Genomic DNA, 21,389 nt, shown 5'->3' on the forward strand with positions numbered 1-21,389 from the left:
TGTGTGGAACCGACGCTTGTTACCTTTGAGGACTGTGCATCCTCCACACGGCTAGGCGTCATGGTCTACAACATCCAATAGTCAATTGTGGATCGCTAGGTGACCGAGTTTGTGAGGGTTTGGAAGTCTGCCCTGAAGACTTACCACGAGTGTTGGGCGAGGAATGTGTGTACTTAGCTCAAGGAGAATACAGTAGGGACTGTGTGCCCTAGGACTGTGTGCCCTAGGACTGTGTGTTTCTTTGGTTTCAATACCAAGCCGCTCCAAACCAGACGTACAACTGTCATAGCAGTTGGAACTGGGTCAACAACAACTGTCTTCATCAAGCTACGGGTTCTATTTCTTCAACTCTCTCATTTCCTCAATTGTATGTTGAAGACTTTCATCTGTACTGTTTGAAATTTTTGACTGAAGACTCTCTCTGAATTTCCTCAACCTCAAATTCGTCACTTGAGTTAATCTTCACCTGCTTATCCTATACTTGTGACTTGTGCAAACTGAATCTCTGAAATCTCGCTGAGTACTTTGCAGTAGACGTTTTTGCACTCTTGATCCTGTACTATTTCCGTTGCACTCAGTTCATGACTCAGGACTTTCCTCACTAGGAATTTCCTCAGTGATGAAATTGTAAAAATCGCCTATTCACCCCCCTCTAGTCGATATAACGCACTTTTAGTTCCCACAAATGGGCTAATGTAGATTGGGTCACTAGTTCTAGCTTGTGATGGCACATATCGGTGCGCAAGTCCTAGCGACGTCTCGCCTCATATATTGGGCTAGTTCTTTTCACCCGATTCTGAAGAACTAGGCTCTCAATATTCAATAGCTCAAAAAAACCTGAACTCATTCTATAGAATCCTAAGAATCCAACCACAATTAGTACTACAATGTTGAAACATCTTTTTGGCTCGATTCCGTTGATTATGGGGTTCCCTAAAAATAACACATTTGAGGTTTAGGAGTGTATCCCTGTTTCAGCTTGAAATTACAAGGGAATGCCCTCTCACGGCCCACCCGTACAGCTCTCACAAGAAAATGATTGGGCCGACTTTCCCCTCTCTCCTTGCTTGATCCCCCCTCCCCCCTCCTCCCCTGTAGCCACTGAACAAGATCGGCTATGGTTCCTCGCCGCACCATCGGTTCTCTTCTCCTTCCTCCAATGAGTGGCGACCTCCTATGACCCATGCAGCAGCCGACAAGCGCGGCATCATGCCCCCATCCTGCCAACCGCTTTCGTCCTTAGACCTCGGTCACCTCGTTTTCACCTCCAAAGTTCTCCAGTCGTCGGACCTCTGACACTGAGCAACAGCCTCATGTATTCATCGTACCTTCAAGATGATCCACCATCTCTATTGCTTTGTGGTCATCCTTCGGTTCCAATGCCATGACCACCATCTTCACTGCTTTATTGCCATCCTCCGTCTCAACCGCTGCATCCACCATATCCTCCTCCTCCTCCTCCTCCATAACGATGATGGTCGATGCCACCGCAATGACCGGTTGGTCATGAGGAGCCCTCACAAGCTTGTGCTTGGTCCATCTGGTTCTCTGGCCAGGATCGGCTGACCCTGTCCCATCCATCGCCTGGCGCAGTATGTCCACTGACATAGCGCCTTTGGCTGTGTCAAGATACAATCACTTCAACCAATCCTTCGTCGCCTTCAACAACACAACATCTGCCTCTATGCATGTCGGCAATGCTCTTGAACTAAGAGCACACCTCCATGGTCTTCACGAACTTGGTGCGGTCATGGAGAAAGAACCCAAGGAGGAATACGCTCCATCCAATGTCATTAGGGAAGGGGTTAGGGTTGGGGTCTATGCGATGGAGAGGTGGTGAGACAAAGAGACAAAGTTGTGGAAGAGGAGATAGTAAAAGACAGATGGTTGGAAGAGGTAGTGGAGTGCGGTGGTGGACAAATAAGGGCTTTGGACTATGTGGGTGGCATGAAATGAATGATGATTAATTGTTATGGTAATTATGGTCAAAAAATCTGCATTCCTCATATCTTGGTGTGTTGCATTTATCCCTTCACTAACCTTCACTAGTGTTCTTGATAATACAGATCATCTAGGCTGCTTAGGAGAAGTGCAAGGGCAGGGAGGTGGTTGCATCCAACAATATGGACAAGGTCGTGGTAGAGCTTTGCAGCGCCCCCAACCCCAAGCGGTTGAAGAACTACAAGCATTTCCATTAGGAAGTCGGGCCAACCAACTTCTGCAAGGTCATCTTTGCACCAAAGTTGGAGCTTCTATGGATGAAACTAGAGTTCACCAAGCACATCACCGTCGTCGAAGAGGAATTCAAGTTGGAGAATAACACCCGATGCGCGTGAAGGGTGACGGTCCGGGTGATCAATGACAAGTTCACCCTTGATCGGGGTTGGGGCCCTTCGTCGTTGTTCACCAAATCAGGATCGGGTACCTCGTCACCTTTTAGCTGGTGACTCCTAATATCCTGGCCCCAGGTAGCCGAAGAACTACGAGCATTTACATAAGAAAGTCGGACCAACCACTTCTACAAGGTCGTGCTTGCACCAAAGTTGGAGTGCCTATGGATGACACAAGAGTTCACCAAGCACTTCACCGTTGTCCAAGAGGAATTCAAGTTGGAGATGAGCACCTGATGTGCTTGGAGGTTGATTGTGCGGGTGATGAATAGCAGTCTCACCCTTGATCAAGGTTGGGCCCCCTTCGTCGTTGTCCACCAAATCAGGATCGGGCACCTCGACACCTTTAAGTTGGTGACTTCTAATACCCTCACCTCAAGATGATCGTTTTCAACGACGGGGGCAAGGTGGTTACCAAGTGCAAAAAGCTCGAGGGCTTTGTCATGGATTCCTAGGAAGTTCTCTCTGCACCTTAGACTTGTGTGAATTGCTTCAAACTTTTGTCTTGACCGTTCAACGTTGAACTATGTATTTATAACTTGGATTTAAGGTTTTACGGTATCCTATTTATATATGTCCTGCCTGCAAGTGTTTTGGTAACATCGCTGCTCCTCCAAAAGATGTCACTAGCCACACGCTCTCCATCTGCCTGAACAAGCCCATAATCAAACATCCTGACTTGCGTTTCTTTGCAGCGGAATGATGCATGCAGCCAAACAATATGCACAACATGATTTTTACCTTGTATCTCCTCAGCCAGGCCCAACTGAGTCACAAATGCAAGAAGGTGAAAAATGGTGTGGGTAATCCAGCACGCCCTTTATGTTAAGTACTCTACGAAGACACTCAACACGCCCTTTATGTTTGAAACGAATCAAAGTGATTGATCTCTCATTGTCGATGGTTAGAGGGAGTATATATAACTCCTAGAGAGACGCGACGACAGAGAGGAGATGCGTCGGTTCCAGGGAGTCGGGAGAGAGACGCCCGTGCGGGAGGAAACCTCTCGAACGGTTACATCAAGAGGAGATTTTCCCCTAATTTATGTAATTAGTTTTAACACTCCCCCTAATCTACGCTTGACCATGTGGAGTCGTCTTCATGATTGTCCGGGAAGCTTTATCATCAAAAACTCTTCTTCAAAAGTTCTTCATAAAGACTTTGATGAAAACCTGAAATGTAAACTCACAAAAGAGATAGCATAATGTGATTTTATTGAACAAGGATATCTCAAGAAGAGACTCCCCCCTGTTGCCTGCAAGTCTCTAAGTCGTCGCATACCAATTCCGTGAACATATTTCTGGAATGTTGAGTTTGGTAAAGACTTAGTAAACAAATCAGCAAGGTTGTCACATCATTTGACTTGCAGAATGCTTATTTCCCCGCTTTTCTGAAGATTGTGGGGGAAAAACCATTTAGGAGAAATATGCTTAGTGATATTGCTCTTGATATATCCTGTCTGCATGTGTGCAACACATGCCGCATTATCCTCATAGATAATGGTGGGTGATTCAATAGAACCAATTCCACATGACTGTTGTATGTGGTTTATCATTCTGCGAAGCCATACACATTCACATGACGCTTCAAATAATGAAATTATTTCAGAATGATTGGTAGATGTAGCCACTAGAGTCTGTTTGGAAGACTTCCATGATATAGCTGTACCACCATGTAGGAACACAAAACCGGTCTGAGATTTGGCATTATGGGGATCAGACAAATAACCGGCATCTGCATACCCAATCATATCAGAGTCCAGATTTTGCTGGAACTGAAAAAATAGGCCAAGATCCTTTGTGCCTTGGAGATATCGAAAGAAATTCTTTACTCCAGACCAATGTCGTTTGGTGGGAGCTGCGCTGTGTCTAGCAAGTAGATTCACTGCAAATGCAATATCAGGTCTTGTGCAATTTGCAAGATACATAAGCGCTCCAACTGCACTGAGATATGGAACTTCAGGTCCCAACACCTCTTCTCCATCATCCCTCGGTCTGAACGGGTCTTTCTCTATGTCTAGAGATCGAACCACCATAGGAGTTTTAGATGGATAGGATTTGTCCATATTGAATTTCTCCAATATTTTATGGATATAGGCAGCTTGGTGTACCATGATTACTGAGGGAAGGTGCTCAAGTTGAATACCTAAACAAAATTTGGTTTTACCCAAATCCTTCATCTCAAATTCCATCTTTAGGTGATTGCGTGCTTCATCAATGTCTGGTGCACTGCCAATGATGTTGAGATCATCAACATACACAGAAATGATGCAAAATCATGTAGAGGACTTCTTGATGAAGACACATGGGAAATCATCACTATTGGTGTAACCTTTCTGAAGAAGGAACTCACTTAGTCAGTTGTACCACATCCGTCCCGACTGTTTTAAGCCATACAATGACTTATTCAGCTTTACACAATACATGTTGCGTTTTGCACTGTTATTCGGGACGGAGGTTCCGTCAGGAACCTTCATATATATGTCCTAATCTAGTGACCCGTAAATATATGCGGTCACGACATCCATCAACTGCATGGATAGACGGTTTTGTACTGCCATAGATATAAGATATCGGAAGGTTGTTCCACTCATTACTGGAGAGTATGTCTCATTGAAATCAATGCCGGGTTTCTGCGTAAAACCTTGTGCTACGAGCCTTGCTTTATATCTCACCACCTCATTGTTCTCATTCCGTTTCCGGAGGAAAACCCATTTGAATCCCACGGGGAAAACATTGGGAGGTGTAGGTATTGCTTCAGTGAATACCTTCCTTTTGTTAAGCAAGGCAATTTCTGCTTGGATTGCATCCTTCCATTTAGGCCAGTCGGAGCGTCTTTGGCACTCGACGATAGACCTTGGATCATGATGAGTGATAAGGGTATCTGCAATCTTTTCAGCAAAATATATGTCGACAGTCGTAGTCTTGCGGTCAAATGATTCTCCAGAATCAACATAGTTGATAGAAATTTCCTGCACCCCTAGAGACTCTTCGTGATTTCCCAATACGGTTGAGTCTGGGTGTTCCGATGTTCCAGCCAGTTTGTGCACACTGGAGCTGGGTTGTGGAGGTTGTCCTTCCACTGGGTGTGAACTACCCATCAGGTGTTTGTCAACGTTGAGTTGACCTGCATTTACTGACTCTGAGGATTTTCTCCTCGATTTCCTTTGCTGCTTGCTACAAGCTAGCTCCAGATCAGAGGCCATACTACTCCCCCTCTTTTTAGGAACAAGGAGTTGAGTGGTTTTTATTGGTACCTCCACTCTTTCTGGTGCGTTTCTGGCCGGATTTAAGGATTTTGTAACACCTTTTAGATCAGTAAATGAATCTGGCAGATTATTTGCAAGATGTTGCAAATTAATGATCTTCCGAACTTGAAGTTCGGTCTCATGGGTACGTGGATCAGAGGATGAAATGGTATGAGCATTCCAATCAATTTCCGGACATTCTTTCTGGTACTTGAAATCTGCCCTAATGCCGAAAAATGTTCCTCATTAAATATGCAATCAGCGTGACGGGCTGTGAACAGATCCCCAGTTAGGGGTTCCAGGTACTTGATAATCGACGGTGATTTGTACCCCACATAGATCCCCAACTTTCTGTGTGGGCCCATAGATGTCCGTTGTGGTGGTGAGATCGGGATGTATGCAGCACATCCGAACTTACGCAGATGGGAAATGCCAGGAGGATTTCCACGTACCAATTCCAGAGGGGAAGAACTGTGATATGCAGTTGGCCTCAATTGTATCAAGTCAGCAGCGTGTAAAACTGCATGACCCCAACAAGAGGTTGGCAAGTTGCAATTCATCAACAAAGGTCTTGCAATGAGTTTAATCCTCTTAATTAATGCTTCAGCCAAACCATTTTGTGTATGGACATATGGAACAAAGTGCTGAACTTCAATCTCCAAAGCCATGCAATAATCATTGAAAGCACGTGAGGAGAATTCTGCAGCGTTGTCCATTCGAATTGTCTTAATTCGACTTTCAGGATAATGGGCTTGCAACTTAATGACTTGCCTCATTATTTTGGCAAATGCATGGTTTCGTGTGGACAGAAGACACACATGTGACCATCGTGTAGATGCGTCAATCAGAACCATGAAATACCGGAATGGTCCAGATAATGGCTGAATAGGACCACAAATGTCTCCTTGAATACGTTCAAGGAACTGAAGTGGTTCAGCTTGTATTTTGAGATGCGAGGGCCTCAAAATTAGCTTTCCCGTGGCACAATATGTGCACACAAAATCAGAAGATTGAGGAAATTTTGACTCAAGCAAATTATGACCAATGGAATTGCTAGTAATTTTTCTCATCATCCCGATTCCGGGATGGCCCAGGCGATCATGCCAGGTTTGGAATGCGTCAACATTCTAAAAAATTACTTTGTATGCAACATGTTCCACGGGTTTGATGTACGTATAGTACAAACCACACGATAGAGAAGGAATTTTCTCATGTACCTTTTTGCCATATCCGTGATCTTTAGTAAAGAGTAAATACTCCTCTTTGTTGTCTTCATGGGTTTCAATATGAAAACCATTCTTACGGATATCTCGATAACTGATCAGGGTACATGATGAGTGAGGATACAATAAAGCATCCTCTATCGTCACTTGTGTACCACTTGGGAGTGTGAATATGGCACGTCCAGTACCAACAATCATTGTATCGCGTCTAGCGATATTTAGAATATCTACATTCATCTTTTTTAGAGTTTGGAAATATTTTATCTCCCTCAGTATGGAGTTTGTGGTACCACTGTCCACAAGGCATAATTCCTCTTCCATCGGATTGTCCCCGTAGAAAAACTATATAAAAACGAAAGAATTTTCAATAAGAAAACCTTATGTTAATACATAGAATACAATCTTTATTATATCAAATGTGCTGATACAATACAATATAAAGACAACAACAAACTTATGTTCTTATTACAATCATCACAAATGGACATAGTTAAATAGATCACTAAGGAGGTCGAGGGACTAGTCAAAGTCACCAAACACATCGTTTGAGGTGTACTCAAGTAACATGGCCTCCGTTTCAGCAGGGTCCTCAAGTGGATAAGGAATCTTGGCGTTGCTTGGTCCAGGAGGAATATCCTGTGAATCGCCAGCTCCATTTGCGCTATGCGGATGTAGGTTGAAGTTAGCTTCAAGCCTTTTCCCTTGAGGTGCTTTGCGTCCCTGAGATTGCTGGTACAGCATGACCAGATGCTTGGGCATTGAGCACTTTTCAGTAGAATGCGAGTAGCATCCACAGTTGTTGCAAAGTTTAGTTTTATCGAACTTTGGCTTTGCAGTGCCTTTGCCCTTGCCCATGTTTCTGAATTTTCTGTTCCCATTGCGCTTGTGCTTGTGCTCAGAATTGGAATGTTTACCTCAAAAGGTACCATTAAACTTCTGTCTATTCGCGACATTCAGATGGACTTCAGGTAAAGGTTGTGCCCCAACTGGGTGCTGAGAGCCATTCTTAGCGAGTAGCTCATCATGCTTTTCAGCCTGAAGTAACATGTGAATAAGCTCGGAATAGACAGTGTAGTTGCGAGCACGGTATTGCTGTTGGAGGATCCTATCAGAAGGGAGCATAGTAGATAAAGTTTTCTCTATCATCTCCCCCTGAGTAGGTTCCTTCTCACAAAAATGCAGTTTGGAACATATCTTATGAACAACATGATTGTACTCACCAATGGACTTGAAATCCTGAAGGCGGAGATGAGTCCAATCATGGAGTGCTTCAGGCACGACCACTGCCTTCTGCTGTTCATACCTCGTTTAGGGCCAGAAACAGAGTACTAGGAGATTCCTCCTGTAAATACTCAGACTTGAGATCTGGATGAATATGGTGCCTTATGATGTATAAGGCAACATAATTCTGCTGTTCTGTCAGCGGCGTGGCTCCAGCCGGGAGAGGAGTCTCCGGGGGCTGGATTGCACGCGCAATCCCATGGGACGCAAGACTGATCTTGATGTCCATGGCCCATGTAGGATAGTTGTGGCCATTGAGGGCAAGCTCCTCAAACTCTTTGGCAGTCATCTTCGCCTACATGGGGAACCAGAGATAATTAATTTACGGGCGGTAAATTAAAAATCATCATGGTTGTCTAATAAGAATGCAAAAATTTGATAGTCAAGTGTAAAACTTGAAAAATTCTCAACCTGAATTGTGTGAACATAACACATTGAAGATCACTTAGATCTCACAGTAATAGGCTGCATGGCCATTACCTTGTGTATGCTACAATTTAGATATAAGGAATACACGTTGAAGGTAATCGCATGTCAAGATTGACAAAGCGTAGACATTACAGTAAGAGGGGATAGTCTATAAATGAGAAGTAGATCCCAACTCATCACCTTGTGATTCCAAATATAATAAGGGAGAAAATATACAAAAATTTCTTTTTGCAAGTTTGATATGCGAGAGAAGATGATTTCAATCGCAAGCACATGTTCAAGCGAACTGAATATGTGGTAAACACATAGAACATGTCATTCTTCCCAAATGAAATCCGGTACTTTATTTATATGCAATCCACTATATAATATAAACACACCTACTAATAATTACACAAGTCCTAACATAGAATAAATCTAAAACAGGACTAAAATGTAAGTAGTTGTCAAACTAAGTACTAAACACTACTAAACATAGTCTAAAATTGCACAAATACAATAATTAGTACTAATGTTAAGAAAACGGAGAAAAAAACATTTTGGCCGGCCCATGGAGCCGCTGCACCACACAGGGGAGTTGGCAGCCGCCTCGGGCGCCTGGGCCTGGGCCTGCCCGCCCTTTGGCCGGCCCACTCGTCACCGCACCGCATACGGGACAGGGGAGAGGGTGGATCGGATAAGGGGCAGAATATCTGACCCCCTGCACCACCTCTGCTCGATCCCCACTACCACACAGCGGCGCCGGCGGGGAGGAGTGGCCGCCGCATCCCCTTGCGACTCCGGTGGTCACCGGCGCAGCCCCGTCGAGCTCTCATCGTCCGAAGAAGATCCGATGAAGACGGCGTCCGGGCGCGCAACCTCTGGCGCGGCGCTGGCGAGTCCGAGGCTCACCGGGGTCCACGAGCCGGCACGGCGGCCGGGACGGCGGTCGATGGCGGCGACGGCGCGCCCGAAGAGTCGGCCGAAACGCCTCTCCGCGCGGCTGCTTGAGCCCGCGGTCGTTACCAGCGGTGGCGCGACCTCCTCATCCACCAAGACCCGCATCGGGACGGGCGCATAGCCAGGGGGCCACTGCTCGGGCCAACTCCTTCGCCGGCGGGAGTTGGCGTCGAGGGCGCAAGCCACGCGACCGGTGGAGGAGGGGGTGGAGGAGGGGACCCGGGAGGGGGTGCTGCAGCGGCGTCGTGCACCATGGGGGCGCTCGAGCCTGCCACAAGCCATGGGTCAAGCCCCCCGTTCACCGACGGCGCACGTGAAGCGGCGCTGAAACCATGTCCGTGGGCGCGGCGAGCACCAGGAGCGGCGTATCTGTCGACGCCGTGGCCGCGTCCAGCGGCGCGGTGACCACCACGGGCAAAGCCGTGGGCGCGACGAGCACCAGGAGCGGCGTATCCATCGACGTCGTGGCCGCGTCCAGCGGCGCGGTGACCACCACGGGCGAAGCGGCGGACGGCCTGCATCCTGCGATGGAAGCGTCGGAGTCCGGCAACACCATGACCGCGACGACGGTAGCGACGGCCATCCGCACGAATCAGGCGGAGAAAGAAGGAAACAAGGCCAGGCATCTCACCGGCAAGTTTCGATCTCTTCTTCTCTGTGTGTTCTTCCGCTCGTGGGTTGAGTTCTACGTGCTGATAACGTGAAATGAATCAAAGTGATTGATCTCTCATTGTCGATGGTTACAGGGAGTATATATAACTCCTGGAGAGACGCGACGACAGAGAGGAGATGCGTCGGTTCCAGGGAGTCGGGAGAGAGACGCCCATGCGGGAGGAAACTGCTCGAACGGTTACATCAAGAGGAGATTTTCCCCTCTTTTATGTAATTAGTTTTAACAATGTTAAATACTCTGCAAAGAGCAAACCAACATGTGGTCGGATGGTTAGAGAGACAGTGGTATCTTCAGTTCATTAGAGTTCAAGTCTTGGTGCTTGCATTATTCCTGTATTTATTTCAAAAATTTCGGCAATACGCCTTCAGTAGGAGAAGACGTTTTCATCGACGACGAGGCACCTATAGTGACTTCGTAAATCTTAAGATGATATGATGACTCGGTCTCTCGAAGGTGTTCATATGGATAGAATGTGCGTCCGTGCGTTCATAGAGGTGAGTATATGCGTGTGAACTGTGTTAAAAAAAAAAAAGCAAAGACATCCAACACGCCCTTTATGTTAAGTACTCTGCGAAGAGGAAATTGCCCGTTGTCAGCTTCATCCGACAGCTTTTGCCTCTGGATTCCAGACCAGGGAATCCTTGCGTATGAAAACCGAACTTTTTATTTTGCCAGTTGCAACTGTATTCGTACGGTAAAGGGACACCGGTTCTTTCCTAATTGAGAGAGTGGAACAGTCAAGAGCTCCTGCCAACCACCAGGAATAGATTGATCAGAAGATTCTTGTTAGTTTGTCAAATCAAGGTAAAAAGTTAGCAGAATCTACTTGTCCAAAAACATGTCAAACAAAGGACAAAGGTTAGAATCCTACCGCAGTGTATACCCTGTGATTCAGCTGTTCAACTGAAAAGGCCTGCAGCAAGCAGACCGAAGAGAAAGGTCTGCACCAACACGGGCGCTAGGGGTTCTCCCATGCTACTAACTCTGGCTTTTCAAGGACCAGAAGAAAGGTCAAGAACACAGCATAAACAAACGAAGCCCAAGTCAATGCATCGGTATATGCATACCCTAGTTTACCGTTTCTTGGGCCTGTCAACACGGGAAGAAATTTCCAACTACCACAAGTCAACAATGTTTTATCTCCAGTGGGTGTTTTGTGTCTGCCTCTATGTTCCAAGCAGGGTATGGACAAGGCCGATTGTCCCAATCCTGGAGAAGAAACTACAAAAGTGTAGCAAATCCTGATAGCCCAAAAGGTACAGTTGCATCCGCCTTACAGTGCACCGATCAGCTAGGGCACCCCAATTTGAGGTGCAAAAATCACATTACGAGGAACAAGCACAATGAGGAGAAGGAGAAATGCATATGTATTTGTGCACATGAGAATGGTAGTCAAGCACAAGGATGACCACAACACGCCTGTGACTCCTCGGAATGTGACAGCCGAAACTATATGCACTTGCAAGCCTGCACTAGACAGAAGGACTACATTCCCATCCCAGTTATTCAATAGATATTGCTTCAAGCCTACACAATATGATCCAGTGAAGCAATGGCTCAACACATGAGTGCTTCGAAGGAACAGCAAAACGCAAAGCCATTGCTATAACATTAGTAGCCTTAAAGAAGAAACGCTGCAAAATTCAAAATTTCGGTTAGAAATTTCAGATGATGCTATCTTTGAAACTTGCAATTGCAATGCACACATACGTTTAACAATTCCCGCACCTGTGAACAAGGGAATATATTCTTTGTTCAGCTCAAATACGCAAACTTACATGAGACAGAACAGAAGTAGCAAGTAGCAACTGCACCATCATCATCTATAAAACTGATCTCTAATTCACAAGTACAACTTATTAAGACATTGAAGAAATGCTGGTTTGCATTTCAGCATTGTGCATCCTAAAAATTTCAGATAATCCTATTCTGCATATGATGGTCTGCATTTCAGTTCAGCATTTGCAACAGTCATACACAGATTTGAAGCGATGAAGCACTACGAGTGCATGTGTGTCAATACTTTCTCTCCATTCCTTGGATTAGCTTTTTCCAATTAATGAAACAACAAGAGCAGCAACATCACTCGAAATACCACAGAGAAAGATAAGGAAAAGCTCAGATTTCCTTGCTCGCAGCTTACATGACTGAATTATTCACATATCGAATCAAAGTGGTAAGAAAAGAGAAGAAAAAGAAGAAGGAAAGAAAGTAAGAAGAAAAAAGAGTGGCAAGAAGAATTATCCATTTCTAGCAAAGAGGAGAACACCACGAGATCATGGGAAGACGGACCAGAGCAGAGCGGAGCGGGGGCAAGCGCTTTTCTCTTTCCTTTTTCCAGTTCCCCCCTCCCGCCAATCCTCCTTGCTATTCTCATCTGATCGTGGCGGAGCTAGAGGCGGAGCAGCGTGTCGTAGCGGCAGCTCATCTGATCGGCCTCGGCTGCGGCGGCGTCAAGGCCCCCGTCCTGCGGGGGCGGCATGTTCAGATCGAAGGGCAGCGGGGAGCGGGAGGCGGCCGCGTCGTCCCCGCCGTCCTCGCAGAGGACGGAGGACGAGGAGCCGCAGTAGCTGCGGCAGTCCTCCTCCCCCTCCTCCTCCTCGGCGGTGCCCGCGAGGGCGGCGCTGCGGGCGACGGTGGGGGCGCGGGGCCCGCCGCCGCTCCAGGACTCGACGGTGCTGCTGTGGCTGGACGTGGCGGGCGTGGCGGCCGGCAGGGGAGGGGGCGGCCTCGGGGGCGGCGGCGTGGCGGAGGAGGGCGAGAAGTTGGTGCGGGCGGTGGGCCCGCGGAGGGATCGGGCGGCGGAGTCGTAGGCGCGGGCGGCGTCCTCGGCGGAGTCGAAGGTGCCGAGCCAGATCGGCGTCTTCTTGGCGGGGTCCCGGATCTCGGCGGCGTATCGGCCCGAGGGCCGCTTCCGCACGCCACGGTACCGGATCTCCGGCGACTGCGACGACGGCTGCGTCTGCTGCTGCGGCGGCCTCACCCTGCGCATCGCGGCCGGCCTAGGGTTTGGTCACAGCGCGCGTGCCTTTCCCCTTCCTCCCCTCCCACCCCTGGTGGTTTTTTGTTTGAGCCCCCCCTCCCTCCCTTGGCCCCCTGGCCTGCCTCTCCCTCTCCCTCTGCCTCTGCCTGGTTGGGGAAGCGGAAGGGGATGGGGGGACGGGCGCCTGCCTGCTTTGGTTTCTCCTCCCCTCCCCTCCTCTCCCCTCCCCGACCCGGCACGGCTCGGCGCGGCTCGGCGGCCCGGTGCTGCTGGTCTGGTCTGGTGGTGGTCGCGACGCCTACGCTACGCGCAGGAGTACGTGCGACTGCTACCGTACCGATGAGGCGCTGCTCCACCGCTACGATTTGTGGTGTGGTGTGGTTGGGTCTGGGTGGCGTGCCTGCCTTTTTCTATTAAAATCTCGCCGTCGCCTGGATTTGGGGTCGGCGTCCCTTCCTGCCCCTGTTTCTTCTGCTTGGGCGCGTCGCGTTGCTCTCATTCCTACGGCAGACAGACAGACAGGCAGCCAGACGGCTGGATGCGACCCGCGCGTCCCGTTCCGGCTCGTCTCGGGGGTGTATGTTCGGGTTAGTACGAGTGTAATTTGGGGCGTGGCACGGTTAGGCGGCGATATTCTGGTGGCTTGCTTGTAGAGACCCGAGGAGAGCAGTGCCAGTGCGTGTGTTATGCTCTCACAAGCAACTACTCCATCTGTCTCAAAATAAGTGTCTCAAGCTTAATATAATTTTATACTAGAACTAGTACAAAGTTAAGACACTTATTTTGAGACGGAGGGAGTAATACTTTTCTTTGTCTCTGTGTGCATCTGCGTGGGAGTGATTTGAGTTTTGCTTTCTGTAACTGTATTCAAATTTTCAATAGCACGCCGTTCGAATGTTTTTTTTTATGTGTGTGTGCCTAGGTTCACGTCGTTTGGATGATAATATGCGGGTATGGAATTCATGATTTCAAACTGTATCTCGGCAACGTCGGCTGCTGGGACAGTTGCACGGTATGAGATTTCAACGAGTTTTGTCGGACATGGGGGAAAACTCGTCTTTGTATCATGGTTAAATTTGACACGTTAAAGACATGGATCATGAATCAAAGTCTTAGCTTCGATGATGCTATATTCAGCTAACTTGTGTGCTGACCTGAAGGTTGTTTCCCAACCGAATATGTCCACACGCCTATGAAATTAGGGTGGGAAGTTTAGTACATGAAGTTATAGATTCAGGCTCCAGTGCTGTCCATATACGACATCCATAAAATGAGACTACGGTTGAGATATTCCTGGTTATTTTGGAACACGGAGGACAGCGGACGTCGCTGGTTTATACAGTTTTCAGAAGCCGGGTTTCTGTTCAGATTTTGAACGTACAGACAAGGACCAAGTCGAGAATTATAAACACATCGGTCTCCTAATCGTTTGGAGGTGTTTGTTTCGACCAATTCGCACCGTGATCTGTTTACACCGTTAACCACAACCGTTTCAAACGTTTGGAATGGATGCACCGTAATCATCTCCCCTGTAAACGGTTCCGAACAAGTCTCGGTCGCTACCACCCACCTTCCCCCGGTAACGAAGCGTTACCTTCCCTCACGAGATCGCTCCTCGTCCCCCACGAACCCATCCGCCGCCCCGTCCTGATTCATCCAGAGTCTTCGCCTCGCCGATCCCCTTCGATCTCCTCCGACTCCCGACGAATCCCTTCTCGTGCACTTGAAGCCGTCGTTGACGCCGACGAGGACGGACAGTTGAACTCGCCGTCGACGCCAACGAGGATTGACCGTCGAAGCCGCCACGGAGGAGCAGCAAGGTCCATCTCCGCCGAGGAAGAGCATCACGACCGTCAAGTTCATCCCCCATCAAGCTCCTCGTGCAGATCTGTTTTCTTTACATTGCAGAACCAAACAAAATGAGGTTTGTCCATTCCAATGCTGTTACGATGTGTAATCGGTTTACATTTACGTTTGCATTACCACTTATCAAAACAAACACCTCCTCAAAAGATTGAAGTCCAGATCGCCCTATAAATACATAGGACAGAGAGGCCGGTAGACGGTTAACCCAACATTGACAAAAAAACAAATTTTCTATTTCTACGCGCAGTTCTTTTTGTTCGTTTTTTCCATCGCCCACCTCTATTCTTACCTGCAAGTTTAGAAATCATTGCAACAGTAAGTCAATCATACGCCGCTGCACCTGGAAACGGGACCTAGACGTCACTTAGGTTCTGTTTGCCTTTGATCCGTTGAAGTTCACTGAAGAAATCAAATTTTCTTAAGATCAGCAAGAAGAAGGTCGATTTGTTCCTCCTACAGCAAAAGAGAAGATCGGCTAGATTGTTGATAGGGCAGTGCTCTGCGCCGGCGCGCCGGCTGATCCGTCAGCCGCCGCGCCTCCGCACCGTTAGATCTATCTATGCAATAGTATTCCTTAATGTAATAAATTTTGACTACGATGCAGCAAATTTCTACAATGGTTGCAACAAAAATATGGTTGTAGCAGAAAAATATCAACGTGATCGTAGAAAAAAAACGACGCTGATGATGCGTGGTAACAAAACAAAATGTTGGTTGTAGCAAAAACAATCCGGTGAACTCGGATTGCAACTCTCACGAACGTGTATGCAACTTTTTTACTGAACGGTTGCAGCAAAAAATGATACCGGTTGTAACAAAAATTAACAAGGTTGTAACAAAAATCAAAAACACCGGTTGTAGCGAAAAATCTGATGAACTGAAGTTGCAACCAAACGTATATGCATCTTTTTTAGTGGACAAATGTAGCAAATAAAAAACACTTGTAGCAAATCCGAACGCTAGTTGCAACAAAATTAGACGAAAAAAATTGCATGCGTACTAAGCTGGACGTGCGGGGTCGCATGCAACTGGCGCTCGGCCGGCGCGCCGGCCACAAGCGTTTCCCTTGTTGATATGTTCAGGAATTGAGTGTGTTGTTGTGCAAACGGTCTTTGTTGTCGATACAATTTGGCGACTTCGATGGGAATGGAGTCAAACGGTAATCATGTCTGAGACCGAACTCAACTCTCGCAGCATCATCAAACCAACATTAGATGAGTTCTTAGAAGGATACCGCTAGAAGTATGAGCAGTGCTTGTAGGAAAAAAAATTGAACAGTCATCAGGGGAAGAGGATCCCCACCTGAATATATTACTCAAAGGCGTTCAAGGACAAGTTGCAGGTTACATTACAGATTACAACAAGAGGACAGGCAAAGGCATCAAGACACGGCAGCCTTCCTACTAATATGGTCCTTAACGTGTTTGCAGGAATTTGAAAACGCTCAATGCCGACGCAGGCAAGAGTTTGAAGATACAACAATTTCATGCTTCCGGAAAGACTCGCCAAGGTGCCATCATGAAGAGGGGCCTGATCTGCTATCCGTTAGCTAAGCATCGGAGGTAGGACCAATAAGCGAAATTACACATAGCTTCAAGGAAGAGATGGCTATTATGATTGACCAATCAGTAAGTGCATCTGTTCATCATAACACACACAAAAATTTGGTTAGAAGTCTATAGGCGACATGGTGTCTTGCTATGTAAGAAATCTATTTGAAATGATGCAAGCTCGTAACTCTGTACAACAATCAGCGTTGCATTCTCACAAAGATAGAAATAGGCAGCCCTTAACAACTGATGCTTCAATTTCAAATAATAATGTTAGTAATATGCAGCGTGTGTTAGAGCATCTAGTCTAGATGAAAGGAGATAGGAGTGCCCAGGCACTCAGGATAGGACCCCGAGCACCACTAGCGTCACGCACGGAGAACCACTTTTGTAAGTCTTCCACACTTGTGATCCACCACTTTCATATCAACGAAGAATAGAACGTATGGTTTTACGTATCAATGGCGACTTAAACTTGTATAAAAAAATCCTTTTGTCTCATGTGGTTGTTTGTTCGAGGAATTCAGAACGTTTTAGCCCCTGGTTGAACACACAAAAAAGGGTATCCATGATCCTTGATGTCTTGAATTAACACTCCGATAGACACCCCCTCGCACGAGCAAGGACCAAATCCTAGGTGCTGCAAAATCTGAAGCAAGGACCAGGAGACTAGATCAAAAGCAGTCAATGTCAAGCTTGAGGAGCACTCTCGGTTTCTTGAGAGTATGAAGTTGTCACTCAGTCTACTGGGCGAGTAGACAATTATCGTTGACGCTATGACCGGAGATGAATGCACTTTGATTCGAGGATTATTTTTCAAGAGTGGGTTGTCAATGTGGATTATTTTTCAAACAAGGATTGTCAACGTGGCAAAGGATGATCGGGATTGAGCCGGCCCAGTTCACGAGAACGCGTGCTGCGTGCAATGAAAAAATAGTGCGCTATACAAAATAGCGTCGCCCCTGGAAATATGCTAGCGTGCTATTAACGAGAAATTATATACTGATCAATTTAGCGAGTCAATTTCGTATACGCTATAGCATGTTATTAGCGGCGGTATAGCACGCTTTTTTTCGAGGCTGCGTGTTGTTGCTTCAATTTTTTCGTTCAAAATTATTATTATTTTCTGTTCTTTTTGTTTTTGTTTTTATTTTTCTTTTCTGGTTCTTTTTTCATTTCATTTTTTTATGTTTCTATTTATAATTATATTCTTTTTTAATGTTTTTTCTTTTTTACTGTTTCTTTTTCTCTATATTATACAAAGTTTATTGTGTGTTATCGAAATGTTCATTGTATATCTAGGAAATGTTTTTGGTATATTACAAAAAAGTTGGTCATGCATTATAAAATGTTAATGATATATTAGAAATGCTGTGGCTGAACATTGCTGTGGCCTGTCGTGAACAACCCTCCATTTAAAAACATTCCCTGCTCTCCCATGTTGAGACTCACTGTCACTGCGACAAGAGTTTTGGACTTGAAGGTCGAACACTAGTCCATGGCTAAAGAGATGGCCGGGGAGTCCTTCCAGTCCGACGCCTTCACCGTCGGCGGGTACGAATGGGCCGTGCGCCTCGCGGCCGAGCTGGGTATATCACTCAAACTCGCGGTTTTGAGTGTTCACAGGGAATTGAGAGATTGGTAGAATAGTTATTGTATTGCTTGAGTCTAATGGACATATATGAGAGTACATTACTAACTTGAAGTACAAGGTAAGGTAGGACAAATCCTAGTCTATCTCATATTTTCTAATAATCAATATATACTTAGCATCCCCGCAGTCACAACCGGTAGCGACGTAGACGGTGAGACTGGAGAAGAATCTGAAGGTAAGACGACGGTCATCCCCCCATAGACGTAAAGGTTGATGTATCACGGAAGTTGTGGCTGGAGTGAAAACCGATGAGGTTGCTCAAGTAAGGCGATAGCCCTTTGTGCGTTTCTCGAGGTAGCCAAGAGCGTAGGGTGATGTAGGTGTGGTCGAGGTAGCCATGCAAAGAACGCCGTGGTCGATGTCGAGTCGGGGTATCCGATGTTGAGGAAGTCATCGTGAAACCACGGGCGCAAGGAGGCGTCGAGTCAGTCATGGACGCACTGGTGTTGAAATAGTGATGCGTCTGAAAGGAGACATAGTACGCCGCGTCGCGTCGGGTTTGTCAAAACCCGGGGAATCATCATGGACAAAGACACGCATCGGTGTTGCCAGCACCGCGCATGCGTAGATGGACGAAGTCGATGTTGACGATGCGGAGCTCCACGCTTGCTAGGCCTAAAAACACACCGGGGACGAATGCACATGTCGGTGCTGCCAGCACCGGGCATGCGTATACGAGGACCTGCACACAACTTGTACGCCATGTCGAGAAGGCTAGCAGAGAAGGACTCGACGACGGTTGCGGCGCAAATCGACAGGGGCCAATGAACCTCGCGGTGGTCGGAGTAGACGAAGTAGTCGAGGAGACGACGGCGACGCTAGCGATGAGCTGGAGCTGGACGAAGATGAAGGAGGTGGACAGGCGGCGCTGCTCGGGTGAGCGAGATGCAGCAGCGCCAAAGGAGAGCGGTGGCGGCTGGTTGGGAATGCGGGGACGATGCTCGAAATAGGTGATGAAGAACCCGACAACGTGATGAAGACCGGTGCGGACGAAGTCGGCGCGCGGGGACGGCGGAATGGATCGCGCGTCGCGGCGCTACGACCCGAAGGGGTGACGAAGCGGCAGCGCGCGGGTCGGGCGACGACGGGAAGACCTCGTCGTGGCGGCGTAGACCGTGTACCGCGACGCTGCGCCCCGAAGGGGCGATGCAACGGCGGTGCGCGGGTCGGTGCAGGCATGGGGACAACCTCGTGTGGCGGCGGGAACCGCGTGCCGCCACGCTACAACCCGAAATGGCGGAGTATCAGCGTGGCGCGGGTCGATGCAGCCGCGAGGAGAACCACGGGGCGGCGGCGCTACAGCCCGACGGGGTGACGCAGCGACAGCCCGGTGCTCGATCGATGGAGGGGCGCGCTTCACTCGGGACAGTCTTCACGGGACCTGCGAAGGCGTGCGCAACCGACGGGCCAGATCGGTCGCACGACGTAGCTAAGGTGGATCGCGGACGGGTGGGTGATCATCCGATCGCGCGCGAGGGCGTGGACGTTGCTCGGTGGAGGCGGGGTGGTGGCGGCTGAGTAGAGGCCGGCGATGACTGTCGCAGGTGGGGCTGGCAGCCGACTTGACGCGACCGACCACACAGCCGGCGATGACGACACAGCCGCCAGCCAACAGCTGTCCCGAGATAGGCGGCGAGCCGGACGCCGCCGGAGCCAACGGTCGGCCCGTGGCAGGCGGCGAGGCCGATGTGACCGCAAATGGCAGCCGACCCGAGGCAGTCGACGCGGTTGGAGCCGGGAGCCGGCATGAGGCAGGCGGCGAGGCCGATCCGACCGAAAACGACATCCCGCCCGAGGTAGTCGACGTAGCCGGCCCAAGGTAGGCGGCGAGGCCGATGCGGTCGGAGTCGGAAGCCGGCCCGAGGCAACCCACGCAGCCGGAGCCTGGAGCGCAGTCAGCCCGAGGCAGGCGGCGAGGCCGATGCGGCCGGAGCCGGGAGCCGGCCCGACACAGGCGACGAGGCCGATGTGGCCGGAGCCGGGAGCCGGCCGACGCAGCCGGCCTGAGACAGGTGACGAGGCCGATGCGACCGATGCCGGTAGCCGGCCCGAGGCAGCCGGTGCGCGACCGTACGAGGCGACGGTGGAGGCGGGTGAGGATGAACCAGTCCCGGTCGAAGAAGGGCGACGACGACCGGTGTAGTGCGACGGGCGAGCAGACGCGCGGTCGACGACCGTGAGGGGCCACCACATCGTGCTAGGCTGCCGTGTCGGTGTAGAGGCCAGATCGCGTCGATGTCAGAGTAGAGGCCCGGTGGTCGACGACGACGGCGGGCGACGCAAACCGATCTTACAACGAAAAACCAAAAAGGAAAAACTCCGATTAAGGAACCGGAAAAAAGGGAACCCGGATCAAGAGATCGGAAAAAAAATTCTCTAGGGCAGCCGGTCAACAAGATCGACGGACGAACCCTCGGTACGGACGGCGTGGCCCCCGCCGACGGTCATGGTGGCCGATCGTCCCGGGGTCGGCGCGGTGCAGATGCAGCGGGCGGCGGCTAGGTCTAGAAACTTACGGCAGATATCATGTTGAGAGATATAATTGAAGGATTGGTGAAATAGTTTTGTATTGTTTAAGACTCATGAACATATAGTATATATAAGTACGTACATAACCAATTTGAAGTACAAAGTAAGGTAAGACAAATCCTCATCTATCTTATATTTTCTAATAATTAATATACTTTACATCTCCTGTAGTCATAACGATGGCAATGCAAACAGTAAGACTAAAGAAGAATTCAAAGCTAAGCCGACATACACACTGAGCAAGATGCAAGCCGGCGAGCGCGTCGGGATGAAGTTCGGGTTCACGCTGCTCGACAAGTCCGGCGCGGCACGGCGGGAGCAATTCTTCGAGGGCCAGGAAGAGGGCTTTGACGGTTTCTTGAGCGAGAAGGATCTGCTTCATCGTGCAGTGCACCGTATCTATTCTCCGACGACCAAAAAGGCACCGTATCTACCGCTTGAAAAAGTTCTGCGTACCTAAACTCGGAATTTAATTAGCGCATTGCTGAAAATTATGGTAGTTGTGTGCATCATCTAACAGCAGTCTGAATTTTCTTCTTTTTGTGAAAATACTCAGAATCCCGAACTTTGAGCTTGACTCCAAGTTCAAACGTGAGAACTTTACATCTCCTAGTGGAGGTTCTGA

General features: G+C 48.5%; 1 protein-coding gene across 1 annotated transcript; it reads right to left on the reverse strand.

Annotated features, from left to right (window-relative positions):
- Nucleotides 1–12,289: 12,289 nt before the first annotated feature.
- Nucleotides 12,290–13,264, reverse strand: LOC123412268 (ethylene-responsive transcription factor 3-like). The gene has a single exon (XM_045105215.1). It carries the CDS (start codon nucleotides 13,172–13,174, stop codon nucleotides 12,575–12,577), a length of 600 nt encoding a protein of 199 aa, XP_044961150.1. The 5' UTR covers nucleotides 13,175–13,264; the 3' UTR covers nucleotides 12,290–12,574.
- Between the last annotated feature and the right edge of the window lie 8,125 nt (nucleotides 13,265–21,389).

Source organism: Hordeum vulgare, chromosome 7H (genome assembly GCF_904849725.1).
Source record: "Hordeum vulgare subsp. vulgare chromosome 7H, MorexV3_pseudomolecules_assembly, whole genome shotgun sequence".
Classification (NCBI taxonomy): domain Eukaryota; kingdom Viridiplantae; phylum Streptophyta; class Magnoliopsida; order Poales; family Poaceae; genus Hordeum; species Hordeum vulgare.

Excerpts from the sequence above, each read along its gene's own strand:
- LOC123412268 (XM_045105215.1), bottom strand. The coding sequence starts at position 13,174 with ATGCGCAGGGTGAGGCCGCCGCAGCAGCAGACGCAGCCGTCGTCGCAG.